The sequence below is a fragment of the Dipodomys ordii genome, unplaced genomic scaffold (assembly GCF_000151885.1).
Source record: "Dipodomys ordii isolate 6190 unplaced genomic scaffold, Dord_2.0 Scaffold259, whole genome shotgun sequence".
In the NCBI taxonomy this organism is placed as follows: Eukaryota; Metazoa; Chordata; class Mammalia; order Rodentia; family Heteromyidae; genus Dipodomys; species Dipodomys ordii.
Genome location: NW_012267475.1, coordinates 719061 through 734920, shown reverse-complemented (window position 1 = coordinate 734920; position 15860 = coordinate 719061). Strand labels below are relative to the sequence as shown.

Sequence of the window (15860 nt, the reverse complement as noted above, 5' to 3'; positions counted from 1 at the left end):
AAAAAAAAAGCATGGGACAGTGACCAGTCCTTATTTCAAGTCCCAGTACCAGCACGCCACGAGCACACACACACACACACACACACACACACACACACACACAGAATACTTCCCCAAAGACTTTGTCTTTGACCTATAGATTATTTAGAGGTGTTGTCAGTTTTCATGTATTTGGAGAATTTTCTTTGTGTGTGTGTGTGTGGTAATGGGATATGAACTCAAAAGCTTCATGCTTGGAATCTAGTGAACTTATTTGCCTAGGTTGACCTTGAACTTCAAATCCTCCAGAGTAGGGGGCTGAGAATGTGGCTTAGTGGTAGAATGCTTGCCTAGCATGCATGAACCTTTGGGTTCAAGTCTCAGTACCACATAAACAGAAAAATCTGGAAGTGGTGCTATGGCTCAAATGGTAAGAGTGATAACCTTTAGCAAAAGCAGCTCAGGTATAGTAACCAGGCTCTGAGTAACCAGGTGTGAGCTCAGTTGGAGATTCATCTTTTTCCTGTTATTTCTAGTTGATTCTATTGTGGTACCAAAATAGATTTCATATTATTTCAGTTTTCAAGAATGTACTAGGGACTGATTTATGGCCTTGTGGCATATGTTCTATGTACATGTAAAAGACATTTGTCCTGCTGTTTAGGGGTTAAGAGATCAGTGTCATTTAGATCCTACAGATTCATAGCACTGCTGAGTTCTACATCCTTGCTGATTTTCTGTAAATTCTGCCAACCTGTCTTTTATATTTAGTATTTTTATAGTTAATGCAACTCTCGAAGCTATTAAAACTTAAGATTTTCATTTAAAAGCTAATAAACTAACCAGGCATTGATAGCTCACACTTTAATCCTAGCTACTTAGGAGGTTAAGATCTGAGAATCAAGGTTCAAGAGCTAGTATAGGCAGGAAAGTCTGAGTCTTTTTTTGTTGGCTGTAAGGATTGAATCCATGGGCTGGACACTGTCCCTGAGCTATTTTTTTTTTTTTTTTTTACCACTTTGAGCACCACTTCCAGTTTTCTGTGATTATCTGCAGATAAGAGTCTCCTGTAGACATTCCTGCCTGGGCTGGCTTGAATAGCTAGGATTACAGGCTTTGGCCACCAGTGACTGACTGAGAGACTTTTAACTCCAATTAACCAGCAAACAAAACAAAGCAAAAAGCAAATCCAGCAGTAGAGATGGAGTGGTAGAGCATGGGTTGTTAGTGAAAAAAACCAGTGAGAGTACAAGGCCTTGAGTTCAAACTTCTGTGACAGCACAAAATAAACTCTGTGTGTGTGTGTGTGTGTTTGCCAATCCTAGGGTTCCTAGGGTTTGAGCTCAGGGCCTGGGTATTGTCTCTGAGCTTTTGTCCTCAAGGCTAGCACTCTACCACTTGAGCCACTCTATTAGGTCTGCCCAGAAGAGCAGCCCCTCCCTCTCTTCCTCTTCACCTGCCTGAAACAAGTAATCAATCCCTGATTGTGAGTCAGCAAAGAATCTCAGGCTCTGAGGTCACTTCTTCAACTGAGGTCATTTCCTGAACTGGCCTGGTCCCACCTCCCTCAGACAACAAGGTTCCCAAGGCTCTGAGATCACTTCCCAATCCACTGTGGTCCCACTTCCTGCTTTTCTTTATATAATCCAGCTCAACACAAGTCCCAGGCTCTTTTTCTCTTCTTCCTTCTCCTAGTATCTGCATGCCTCCATCTTATGCAGGTTGGCAGCTTGCTCTTCCCCCAATAAGCTCTTCTGCTTGAACCATGTGGCGGGTTTCTTTTCTGGGTAACACACACTTCTACTTCAACTTTTTGGTGATTAACTGGAGAAGAGTCCAGGTTGGCTTTTGTTATCCTCAGATTTCAGCCTCCTGAGTAGCTAGCATTACAGGTGCGAGCCACCAGTACCTGGCAATATAAACTTTGTTTTTAGGGTTGATCTTAGGTCCACAGCAAAACTGAGCAGGAAGTACAGAGTTCCCATATATCTTGCTATAGTTTGATCTGAAATGTCCTCCAAAGGCCCATATGTTGAAAGCTTTGTCCCCAGGTGTTGTAGGAAGGTGGTAGAAACTTCCAACTAGGTAAGGCTTGGTTGGAAGTAGATTTAGAAGGGGCATCCTAGAAGGGTATATCTAATTCCTGGCCTCTTTGCTCCCTGGTTGCCTTGAGGTGGGCTACTTTGCTTCAATGCACACTGTTTCACCATATTGTTTCATCATAGCCAATTGGTCAAGTGACCAAATGAATATTTCTAAAATGTACACTAGTAGTATTTGTGTTAAACTAAGTTTCATCTTTTTGTGTGTGTGTATTCCGGTCTGGGGCTTGGGCCTGGGTGTTGTCCTTGGGCCTTTTTGTTCAAGGCTAGCTGTCTACCACGTGAGCCACAGCTCTACTTCAGGCTTTTTGGTGGTTAACTGGAGATAAGAATCTCACAGATTTTCCTGCATGGGCTGGCTTTGAATTGTTATCCTCAGATCTCTGCCTCCCAAGTAGCTAGGATTACAGGTGTGTCTCTGGTGCCCAGCCTTTCTTCATTTTTTTTATTGATTGAACATGTACTGTTCAGATCGAGGTGACGTATTTCCAAATAAAGCAAAAGAAACTTGACCTTTAATCTAGGTTGTTTGGATACACTACAGGGAAATGAACATTTCTAATAGGAAATCACTTTATTACCTCAGCTAAACTTCCTCAGATCCAAGGCCCCCTGGAATCAAGATGTGCAGCACTAAGTGAAGAAAAAGCCATTAGCTGGCCCACATCACATCACACTAAGCATTAGGACATTTGTTACACAACCCTCCTCAGAGAAAGCTGTGTAAGGGAGTTGTGAGGGACCTGACATGTGCAGGATTGTATTTGAGTTTCCACACTGAAAACATAAAGACTCAACAGGTTTCTCTAGGTCACACTGGACAGCGAAGAGAACTGCCAGTTGCCAGGTCTAGATCACCTAAGTCTACTCTGCCAATGTTCAGAGCTGAGTACAGGGGCAAGTCTTTCATCTTTGCACCCCTTGATCAGAGTCCAGTGACTGGCCCAGAGCAAATACAGTGCTCACAAATGCGTGAATGGTTAAGGACATGTCCTCAGAAACTTTAGGACATTTGTCTTGACTGTGACGTGAGCACTCTTGTGGGAGGATAAAATGAGGGAAAGGGCCAGGCACTGGTGGCTCATGCCAGTTAATCCTACCTACACAGGAGGTAGATGGCAGTTTGAAGCCAGCCCAGGCAAGAAAGTCTGTATCTCCAAGTAGCTAGGAAAAAGCCAGAAGTGGAGTGGTGGCTTAAGTGGCAGAATACTAGCCTTGAGCAAAAAAGCTAAGAGATAAATCCCAGGCCCTGAAAGCCTTGGGACCAAGTGCAAGCGCGCGTGCGCGCGCACACACACACACACACACACACACACACACACACACACACACACACACAAAGGATAAAGGAACAGGGAGCTAACAGCAGGAAAAAGCGCGGCTCAAGTACCTCGCAAGAAAGAAAACACAGGCAGCCAAAGCCATCCCTAGTACTGGGGCCAGACATCACTTCTACATCTTAAATCCTAGTGGGGAATGGCAAGATTTCATGCAAAAAATGTTCACTGAGTCCCTAAGACATACTCCAAATGTTTCATTGAGCTCATGCACAACCTCAAAGGAACAACAAATGAGTATTTGAGGGGAAAAAAAATAATGGGTGATAGTCGGGCGCTGGTGGCTCACGCCTGTAATCCTAGCTACTCAGGAGGCTGAGATCTGAGGATCGCGGTTCAAAGCCAGCCCGGGCAGGAGAGACCATGAGACTCCTATCTCCAATAAACCACCAGAAAACCGGAAGTGGCGCTGTGGCTCAAGTGGTAGAGCACTCGCCTTGAGCTGAAGAGCTGAGGGACAGCGCCCAGGCCCAGAGTTCAAGCCCCACGACCGACAAAAAAAAAAAAAAAAATGGGTGATGAGGTCAGAGTTTATTCTCTATTAAAAAACACATTTAGGGGGCTGGGAAGGTGGCTCAGTGGTAGAGCGCTTGCTTTGCATGCATGAGGCCCTGGGTTCGATTCCTCAGCACCACATAAGCAAAAAGAAAAAAGCCGGAAGTGGCGCTGTGGCTCAAGTGGTAGAGTGCTAGCCTTGAGCTGTAGAGCTGAGGGACAGCGCCCAGGCCCAAAGTTCAGGCCCCACGACGAGACCCCCAAAAAAGAAGAAAAAAACCCCAAAAACCCAAACAAACACATTTCGACCTCACCCCATCCCCCAAATCAGAACATGACACATTAACCTTATATTTAAAATAAAACAAGACAGGCACCGGTGGCTTGCCAGTAATTCTAGCTACTCAGGAGGCAGCAATCTGAGGATCAAGGTTTGAAGACAGTCTGGGCAGGAAAGTGAGACTCTTATCTCCAATAAAAATAAAAGCTGAAAGTGGTGCAGGAAGGTTGCCTGCTCCTTTTTCTTCGTCAATAAACGGTCCTCACCTGTCCCGTTTTCCGTTTTCCTAACAATCCCTATAGCAATGACAGGGTAGGCCCCTTTCATTATAAGCTCCTATTAGCTTACTGGAAAAATGGGCTAGAATACATAGAGCAACTAGTATGCAATAGAGCCTCCATAAATGTTTCCTGGTCGACTTTAATATTTCATTTCTCAGTAGGTGCTCATTAGTCTATTTTTCAGCTGAGTTAAGTCTGAGATTCAATTAGGCAAGGTTAAAATATTAACTAGGGATGTGGCTAGCAGCTGAACCCAATGCGTCTGATTTAAAGTTTTATGCCTTTTCCATAACTGGATCCCACATCCTCAAATTGTTATTGTAGATTTGTGTAAGACAGAAGCTGAAAATGAACTTTATTAGAAACAAGATTTCTAAACTTCATAGATTAAAGAGGGAGTAAACAACAGGAAATAAAACCAAAGACTTTTCATGAAAGAAAATAAAAAGGTGCTGTTAAATATCTCAGAACAGCTAGGCACTGGTGATTGATGTCTGTAATCCCAGGTACTCAGGAGGCTGAGATCTGAGGATCCTAGTTTGAAGCCAGTCCAAGCAGGAGAGTCTGTGAGACTCATCTCCAAGTAATCACCAAAAAGCTGGAAATGGAATTATGGCAAAGTTGTATCAATATCAAGGACAGCACCTAGGACCTGTGCAAGTCCCAGGACTGGTGCACATATATAATCTCAGAATAGATACGAATGCTAATCAGATGTTTGCTTTTGTTGTCTCTTACCTTCCTTTCTCTTTTAAGGACAAAGTTAACAGTGCTTCATTCCACTTTTCCTCAATAATGGGCATTAGCTCACTTCATTGTCTAATTTAGCTGTCTCAAGGACAGGATATGCAGGGACAAAGAGCCTATCATTTCCAAGTTCACTCCTGAAAATTCACAGAAGAGGTAGTTAGTAGCTGGCCACATCCCTAACCCTGCACAGAACTCAGGCATTGAGCTTCAGCTTCCATGTTCTGGGATACAGGGCAGGTAGACTTCTTATTGTAGTTTCTCTATCATTAGAATCTGCTTTGTTTTCATAACTCCATATTGTTCCCATGGCCCACTGATTACCCTCCCCGGGGGACCCTTCCCAGAAGGGTCCTCCCAGTAATCTCATCAGAATCCCTATCCTTGAGCTATTCTCAGCAAAACCTACCCGAGGCCCCCACCCCTCCCCGCATCTTGTCTGGAAGTATAGAATTGTCTGCTGCAGTAGTAAGGGCATCACAAATCCAAAAAAACTCATGCTGGACTGTATTTTAAGCCCTAACCCCCGTGCTCTTGGTCCCTTGTATCTCTGACTCTGTTTGGTGCTACTTGGTGATCCTCTTCAGCGATGATTAAATCCTGACCTGATCTGTTGAGGCCTTGATCATCTTTCGTCTGCTTGTTCTTTCCTAGTATCACAAGAACCAGCTCATACTGTGCATGAAGCACTGTTGGCTTAATCTTGGACTAGCTAAAAGGGAAAGAGTACAGGGATGGAAAAAAGAAGGAAATGAAATATAACCACAAATGCTTAACTGAAACAGAGTTGAGATTCTAGAATCAGTGGAAATGAAGCCAAATTCCTCTGCATTTGGGAGTTGGTTAAAAATCTTGGTTAAGGGCTGAGAAGGTAGCTCAGTGGTAGAGTGCTTGCCTAGCATGCATGAGGCCATGGGTTCATTTCCTCAGCACCACATAAGCAGAAAAAGCTGGAAGTGGTGCTGAAGAGCTGAGGGACAGTGCCAGGCCCAGAGTTCAGGCCCTACAACGGACTAAATAAATAATCTTAAATACAGTAAAGCACTTCATCAAAGACAAGGGACTGACTTGTTAGGTTTAATCCCATTATCTCCTCATCTATAGAAAAGTAGAGTTACCTATAATGGCCCAGACGCTGTTTGTTTTTTCCTGTGAGTGAGGATAACAAGTTCAGACCAACTATTTCCAAGCTCCTTATTAAGAAGATTTAAACTTTATTGGCTTTTCCTGGGTGTAAACTGGAACTTCTACGGTGTGGTTGGGACTACTTTGAAAATCTCTATGTGATTTTCATGATAAAAATATATGTAGTTAAGCATGGGATTAGCTTTGGCTTCTAGTTTAATCACCTCCCAAAGACACGGTTATTTTGTTGCTAGGTTGTTTCTTTTTTGTCCGTTGTGGGGCTTTCTGAACTCAAGGCCTGGGCACTGTCCCTGAGCTCTTTTGCTCAAGGTTAGCACTCTACCACTTTGGGCCCAGTGCCACTTCTGATTTTCTGGTGGTTAATTGGAGATAAGTCTCATGGGCATTTCTGCCCAGGGTTGGCTTTGAACTGTGATCCTCAAATCTTAGCCTCGAATAGCTAGGATTACAGGCATGAGCCACCAGCACCTGTTCCCTCCCCCCCCCCAATGGACACAAATGTGAAAAACAGATTTTAAGCTGAGCCTCCATTTAGCCTAACCCTAATCATGCCTCACCCCCACTCAGCTGGCCCTAGACTTTGTGTTCCTAAACAGATACAATTATAGAACATGCTCAGATATGTATGTATATAAAATACAGATGATGTGGGAGGTCCTGACAAATGATTTATTAATGAAAACATCAATTAGATAACTTCTGAATAGCACAGAAACTTTAATATGTACAAATCAGTATGAAGTTTCCAGTTGCCAAACTTTGGTTATAGAAATATGCCTCAAGCACCACAGTACAACATTGACCCTAATTTAAAAAGAAGAAAATCTCAAGAAAACAACAAAAACAAACCCTCAATTCTCTGAAATCTATTTTCTTTATAGCATATGAGGAAAACTTTTTGTTCTTCATTTCATTTTATCTTGGTCAGCTTCCAAAACAATGTCAATTAAAGTGGACAAAGTTAATGACTCAAGGGAACTAGTCTTGAAAATTATTCATCTTTGACTGTTTTAACCTAGAATACTTTTGTTATGCAACATGTATGGTTAATTTTCAAAATTCAAAAATTCAAACAATGCAAGCCTACCAAAAGTTGGGGAGTGAAAGGCCTACAAGGAGATTTGTGGCACATCCCATTACAGAGATTCCTGGATTTCACCTTCTTCCCAGGCTCCTTTGTGTCCACTAGCTGCAGAAGCAACTGGCATAGTACACAGACAGGAAAAGATATAGCAGCTAAGCATAATCTTTCTTGAGGTTTCACAAGAACTTAATCAAATCAAAGAATGAAGACTGAAACACAAGAAAATAGAAAGAACACATATATAAACCCAAGTAGATCAGGATGGAGGGAGTATATGACAATTCCATGTGTGTAGAGGGACCACACCCGTGATTACAAATATGGGTTATATACACCCTTGTATCAACTGGAGTTAGCTCATGAGACACTAGACAACTCCAGCAGGATGTCTTCAAGAGGTGAAGGCTGTTCTATTTATTTGCTCCTCATGCTCCTGTCCTTTGTCCAGCCTGGTCAGCCGTCTCCTCAGATGACTCAGCAGCATGGTATATGAATGGATAAAGCTTGGTGTCTGGTCCTGGGGTGGAACAGTTTCTGCATTCTTCGCTGTAATATCGTAACAATAGCTTATACACTTCTCCTAGAGGAAAAAAGGCCAGAATGTTTTCAGTTAAGATTTGTACATAAAAAAAGTTTTATCTTAATCTAAACAGAATAGGTTCAGATTTAGCTTTTGAAAATGTAGCATGATTTCATATGCCCAGGAAGCTTTCCTGACATAAACATTTTAAGACTACTTTAAAGAAACTACTTAGGTCATGATCACAGCAGGTTACAGGTGGAACATGGTCTATGAATCCCTGCCAGAGTCATCTCCCATGGATGAGCACAATGCATTCTGACGGATGCAACAAACAGGACTCAGGCTTGAACCTACCTTTGTATGTCTTCATATGTGTCCTCTACCTGTTCTATATTTTTTTTTGTTGTTGTTGTTCAGTGGATTGGAACCCAGGATCTCTCTTACATAAAACATATGCTCTACTGAACTATACTATACTCCATAGTCCCCCATACAAAAAAGTAAACATGGACATTTATCTTAGCTTTTTAAACCTATTCTTTTTTTTTTTTTTCCTGGGTGCCAGTTCTGGGACTTGAAATCAGGGCCTAGGCACTGTCCCTGAGTTGTTTTGCCCAAGGCTAGCACTACCAGTTAAGCCACAGCTTCACTTTTGGCTTCTTTGGTGGTTAACTGGAAATAAGAGTCTCAGAGACTTTCTTGCCTGGGCTGGCTTCAAACTGTGATCCTTACATCTCAGCCTCCTGAGGAGCTATGATTACAGATGTGAGCCACTGGCCCCCAGTTTTCCTTTTCTTTTGTAAAGATGGTGTCTCACTATGTTGCCCAGGTTAGCCAGAAAATGACAATTCTCTTGTCTCAGACTCTCAAGTAGCTGGAATTACAGGAATGTATCCTGGTGCCCTGCTAGACCATATTTTATAATAAGCTGACATATTTATTCAACAGCACGGATGAAATTCTGCCAGTAAAGAAGACTGTAGACACTTCCCCTGAGAACTCTTTCCTCCCCACTGCAAGGTGCACATTTGTTTCTTCCTACCTACTGTGATTCATCCAGATTAAGCAAGTATTCCTCCTAAATGGTAGACAATCCATCTAGATACCAAGTGTCGAGACCATCTTGCACTTACCAACAGTCAGTTTCCTCTCAGTAAGGAAAGTGTGCATGCTGTAAATGTCTCTCATCAATTCTGAGTCCCCAAAGGTGAAATAAACCACATCTCGTTCAGCTGCAGCCGCTGCCAGTATCTGTATTAAGGCTGTAAGCAGAGAAGAAGCAGAGCCTTGTTATATTTCCTATCCCAATGCCATTAGCTCTTTTAGCCAGCTAAGTTGTAGCTGGTATGCTACAGCTTTATCCTGGATTAAAGAATTATAGACCTAACACATTATTAGACAAGGTGGACACAAGATGGGTATAAGCCAACCAGCTGTGTGACTCTTCAAATAGGCTGCTGAAAATATCGTTAGACTGCACAATTTCTACACAGGCACTATTTCTCAACCACAAAAAAAAAAAAGGAAAGTATATTTGAAACAGCAACCAAGGTATTTACTAATTCACTGATATTACTTTGGATTAATTAATCTTGATTTAATAACTTTGTCTTATTACACAGTCACTAGTCTTTTGCATCAGAGACACATTTAAGGAGGTCCTAACACTCCCAGTTGTATCACAGCAAGATTCCCAATACTGACCTACTGAGTCAAGGTATACATATACTGGAATTAACTCTGGTGTACTAAAAGAGCCATTCCATCTATACAGCTAGCTATAAGTCTGTCTATACATCAAAGCTCATATCATAAATTAAGCTCCTTTACAGTCTTAATTGAGATGTGTTTCCACAAATTAAGCTCCTTTATAGTCTTTATTGAGATTGGTAGAAATCATTATTTTTAAATTTTTATTTTTTATTGTTATAAAGTGATGTACAGAGGGGTTATAGTTCATAAGTAATGAGTACTTTTTTTTGGATGTTACCCAAAATTATTTTGAAAATAAAAAACAACATATTACAATAAATGTTCTTTTGCTATTACATGACTTTTATATCAAATGAGAAAATGGAAATAAAATTAAATTATGAAAAATGCTCTTTTATAGTTATGATTTGAGAGCATTTCAGAGAGCATTTTACATATTCAAGAAATAAAATTAACAATATGAATGGAAATGGAGAGTTATCTAGAATTAAAAGCAAATTAAAATAAACCTAATTTTAGTTCAAATGAATATTGTAATGAATGTTCAGGAAAAGGAAAAAAAAGCAGTATTTGATTATCCTCAGGGCTTAAGTAAGCAAGGAGAAAAAAGGTGCAAACTAATTTTATTTTTTTTCACTAGGCTAGCTTACTATCATTGTATAGATGAACCTAGGTTTAAGTATATTGGAGGAACAAGCAAAAGAATAAATGTGTTGCTGTTGCTGGGAGCTGAAATTCTCACTAAAGAAAGAATGCACAATCAAAGAATAAGAGAAAGCTGGGTGCCAGTGGCTCATGCCTGTAATACTAGCTACTAAGGAGGCTGAGATCTGAGGATCATGGTTCAAAGCCAGTCCGGGCAATAAAGTCCGTGAAACTCTTATCTGCAATAAACCATGAGAAAAAAATAACAACAGGAAGTGGAGCTGTAGCTCAAGTGGTAGAGTGCTAGCCTTGAGCTGAAGAGCTGAGGGACAGTGCTCAGGCCCAGAGTTCAAGCCCCATGACCGACAGAAAAAAAAAAGAAAAAAGAAAGAATAACAGAAGCCAGAAAGAACTTTGAAGATGGACAGAAGAAGGCACTAGTGTGAAGATTCATGCTGTTGCCAGGCATGCACAGGAGAAGGCCCTGGTATAAAGACTCATAATGTCTCTGGGTGTCAGTGGCTCACACCTGTAATCCTAGCTACTCATAAGTCTGAGATCTAAGGATCACGGTTTAAAGCCAGTCAGGGCAGGAAAGTCTGTAATACTCATCTCTAATAAACCACTAGGAAACTGGAAGTGACATTGTGGCTCAAGTGGTAGAGTGCTCGCCTTGAGCTGAAGAGCTAAGGGACAGCATCCAGGCCTAGAGTTCAAGCCTTATGACCAACCAAAAAACAAAAACACAAAAAAACCTCATGATGTCTAAATTATACAAACAAGTATGTATATGTGAATAAGGATGGACATATGAATTTTCCAGCACTGATTGCTAAACTGGGCAGAAAGCATGCATTCCTGTAGCAACAAGCACACTTAAAAGTCCAGGTCTTGGCTCTAATACTATTTCTCCTACAAGAAACTGTTCAAGGAAATGCCTGGTTCCATGGTTGGGACAAGAAAGGCACAAGATGAGCCTTGATCATCATTATACCAGAAAGTAAAGCAGTATTAATACAACACTGGGAGTTTATCACAAGGAAATGGAAGTCATTCTGAAGGAGTTCTCATCACTAAATGTGAACAAGCTAAGCACCAAAATACTAAATATGGTAATGAATTACAAACCACTGGAAAAAAATGAATCCCCCAATTTATATACATTAATACATTAGGAAAAAAGGCTTCTGTTGACAGGGGAAAGCCAGAGATGAACTGGAAAGCCTTGCTGGAGCTCTGAAGTAGGAATATTCTCGCTCTCTGAGTGACCATCATTATACAGACTGGATTAGGGCAAGGCGCAATAGTTCATGCCTGTAATGCCAACTATCTGGAGGAGATTGGGAGGACTGTGACTCAAAGCCAGCCCGGGCAAAAACTTAGCAAGAGCCCATGTCAACAAAATAAACCAGCGATAGGAGTTCATACCTGTAATCCCAGGAATGCAGGAGGCATAGATAGGAAGTCAAACGTCTATGGCTGGCCTGAGTAAAAACTCAAGACCCTACTGTAACGTAACTGAAGCAAAAAGAGCTGAAAATATGGCTCAAGTGGTACGGTATTTGCTTTGTAATGTATAAGTTCCTCAGTTAGTACCATCACCACAAAAAAGAATAAAAAAAATAAAGAAAGACTGGATCAGGCAAACATCAAACTAATATTTATGGAGCACCCTCAACCTGGGAGGTGTCATGACTAAGCCTCATTAATCTCAGAATGTTGAAAGTAATTAGTTTCAAAATAGAGGTAAGTTTTAATTAAAACTGCTCAAGCAACTTATACATATATATTAAAACTTCAGTACATTCAACTTCAAAAGGTTCCCAATTAACCTAAACTACATATAAAAATGGAAACTAATGAATCGTCATCTTTACCTTCTAAGAGAAATTGTCTTATCTTTCAGTGAGAATGAAAATTTAGCTTTAAGTGTTTCCTATTAAAAACAGTTAAAGAGTAGCCAGGTGCCACAGGCTCACACCTGTAATCCTAGTTACTCAGGAGGCTGAGATTCTGGGATCACAGTTTGAAGCCAGACTGGGCAGGAAAAGTCTGTGAGACTCTTATGTCCAATTAATCACAGAAAAAGCCAGAATTGGCACTGTAGCTCAAGTAGTAGAGTGCTAGCCTTGAGCAAAAGGAGCCCAGGGACAGAGCCCAGGCCTGGAGTTCGGGCCCCACAATGAGGAAAAAAAAAACAGGAGTCAAGAGTCCTTTTCGTTCTAAACTGACTAAACTACTAGTCATTTATCATTTATGATAATGAAGTATTAATAAAAACAGCTAAATTTTGTTTCCATGCAGAATTTGTTTTTAAGAACACCTCACAGGCCATTGTGACAGAGTGGACAAGCTCTTAAAGTTAAGCTTGACCCAACTACCAAGCAGAGACTGGATCCTAGCATGAGTGAGGAAAGAAGTAATAAAGCCAATTCACACGACCCCTTATCTCTCCTTTTCTTTTTTCTTCTTTGAAGTGGTACACTGAACCTACACACAACATTTGTGATTTCACCTAGGTTTCTGTTCAAGTCAAACCATTCCACAGCAGTTTAGATGAGTTAGGAGCAGGAGGTAGGAGACCCAAGTCCTCAGTCTCTGCTAGCTCTTTTTAGCCAGTCACTTCCAATAAACTCTCTTGGCCCATTTTTCTCCTTCAGAGATGAGGATTCCATAGTCACTATTAGAATTTTCCTTTCTGATTTAGATGTTAGACTATAAATACCCAAATGAAATTTCCAGGAAGACAAATTAATCTCAATACTAAATACAACAGCAATCACTGATAAAAGCTCATTTTAAATAGCACTGTCTATGGATCTCACTGTGACACTCTAAGATCTTTACAAATCTAGTGAATCATGCTCATGATTTCAGTGAACTCTCTTGCACCAAGCTAGATAGGAATGAGTGACAAATCTAATGGGGTAAGTGGATGAATTCCAAGTCTGATAAAAAAGCAGCAAATCTAACTTCAAGCACAAATAGGTGCCAAAATAATCACTTAAATTAATCTGCAGGGAGCTTGGTTTTAATTTTCTTTTTGGCAGCAATTTTAAGCTATGAGGAAAATGCAAATAAATATGAATAACATGAGAAAAACAGTTTACAAGGTCCTGCTGCAACTACAGCAAGTAAAAAATTATGTAATGTCTACTCATACCATATGTGAGGCATAAACCCATCACCATGTGATGTTAGTAATACATGCTAACACAGAGCACTTACAGCAATATGAACACACTCCTAAGTTTCATAAGTACCAACTCATGATTTACAAGACTAACTCACTTAATCCTTATAGAAACAGAGCAAAGCAATTATTAACATTATCTCCACTTTGAGAATAAAGAAACTTAGGTATCAAAAGGCTAAGTAGGGGCTGGGAAGGCAGCTTAGTGGTAGAACGCTTGCCTTTCATGCTTGAGGCCCTGGGTTCAATTCCTCAACACCACACAAGCAGAAAAAAAAAAGCCAGAAGTGGCGCTGTGGCTCAAGTGATAGAGTGCTAGCCTTGAGCTGAAGAGCTGAGGGACAGCACCCAAGCCCAAAGTTCAGGCCCCACGACCGGATCCAAAAAAAGAAAAAAAAAAGGCTAAGTAATTTGTCTAAGATAACCTAGCCAGTGTGCAGAGTTGAGATTTGAACTTTGGCATTCTATCTCAAGATCACATGCTCTCACCCATTCTGCTTCTAGACTGTGTACCAAGTCATTTGTACAAAGACAATCCTATCATTCCCTCTGAAGTGGCAGCTCCCATATCTAGATCTAGATCCAATATGGATTAAAATAATAAAAGCATAGACCGTGGTCTCAATCCAGGTTTGAATTCTGCTACTGGCATTTGCTGTCTGTGTGATTTTAGGCTGATTATCTTCCTCTCTATGTTTCAGTTATATCACTTGTAAGAGAAAAACAGAGCTTTCATAATAGGTTGCTGTGTGCTTATACAGGTAAAGAATGTTCTCAGTATATTCTTTGACAACAATGACAACAATAATGAACACAGTGGTTTTTGAGGAAGACAGGGCCAATTCAGACACTTACTAGCTGTGTCTCTTTAGACAGACTCATTAGCTTGTCTACCAACCTTGGCTTCCCATTCGTACAAATAGAGTCATAAAACTGAAGGGTAACAATACAAGAAGAAAATGCAGTGATTCTTACACCTGATCATCACCAACTTCAGTGTCCCCAAACTACTTATTTCCCAGATCCATTAACTTGGCATGACCTTTGAAAACAAATACTCCAGACATTCCTGACTGTACTTCATCACACAAGACCACAATCTCAGGTAGCATGGGGACACAAAGAAGGCAGTACAGGAATGTTAGGTAAGGAGAATCTTACTCAGGGAAGGCTAGGACAGAGATGGAGAATGTGACCTTTTCAAGGAGAAGGATACAGAGTTCTGATACCTCTGGCAGACAAAAGCTGTTGCACAATTCTATCTTGTGCCCCACTTCCATAACCATAATTCCCAGGAACCCCCAAGTGACAAGGCCAACCATCACACAGCAGGCAATGATTCACTGAGACTACCCAGGTTTAAGACTTTCCAAGATTAATGGTTTGTCTAAAGTTTAGCCATCTTGATTCTAAGCTAGCAAAATAATTAGTAAAGTAAGAGAGGAACTAAAGAAACAGAAATAGTATCATCTACATCTTTACCGTACAGTAATATTACAAGTCAGAGCACAATTTATCTACTTATTAAAAAATTTACATAAGGTTATCTCCTGAACACTTCCTGTACATGGTATACTGTTGATGCAAGAGGCCACCATTCAATCTCCTCTTAGATGTGATGTAGAAAAACAGGAAAAAAAAAACTACTTCTACTTTACCAATGAAGGAATGTGAAATAATCTACAAGATTACAAAGCACAAGCTCCTTCTTTGTTTGGGCTAGGTTTGCACCTCTATGCTCAGATCTCTGACTTCTGAGAAGTTAGGATTACAGGTATAAGCCACCAGTGCCCAGCAAAACTAACAAAATTTTTAAATCCAAATGCAAAGAAGGGAGCCATCTTGAGATACTAATGTGCATTGACTTACAGTGGGGGCTATGCCTTGACAAACCCACGGTTAGTTGAAAATATGGAAAGAGGAAAGTGCATTTAATCATCTAACTTATTTAGCATAACATACTGCCCTTCCATGGGGATCTTAGGGTATGAGTGGCAGCTGCCCAGAATTTTTTGATCTTGGGAAAAAAATGAAAGTTTTATATTGGAAGTACGGTTTCTACTGAGTATGTACAACTTTTTTTTTTTTTTTCTGGTCCTAGAGCTTGAACTCAGGGCCTGGGCACTGTCCCTGAACTTCTTTTGCTCAAGGCTCACGCTCTACAACTAGAAGCCAGACCTCCACTTCTGGCTTCCTGGTAGTTTCTTGGAAATAAGAGTCTCATGGTCTTTCCTGCCTCTGCTAGCTTCAAAAGGTGATTCTCGGATCTCAGCCTCCTGAATAGCTAGGATTACAGGCGTGAGCCACCCATGCCTGGCTAAATGTATACTGCTTT

General features: G+C 40.8%; 1 protein-coding gene across 1 annotated transcript in view; it reads right to left on the bottom strand.

Moving 5' to 3' along the window:
• Positions 1–7060: 7060 nt before the first annotated feature.
• Positions 7061–15860, bottom strand: part of Parg (poly (ADP-ribose) glycohydrolase) — a 115829-nt gene continuing 107029 nt past the window's right edge. Inside the window, exons 16-17 of the mRNA XM_013036193.1 lie at positions 9108–9236; positions 7061–8031 (exon numbers count right to left, since the gene is read on the bottom strand). Of these exons, the coding sequence (XP_012891647.1) occupies positions 7877–8031; positions 9108–9236 (284 nt within the window). The 3' untranslated portion in view covers positions 7061–7876. The remainder of the gene's footprint in view (positions 8032–9107; positions 9237–15860) is intronic.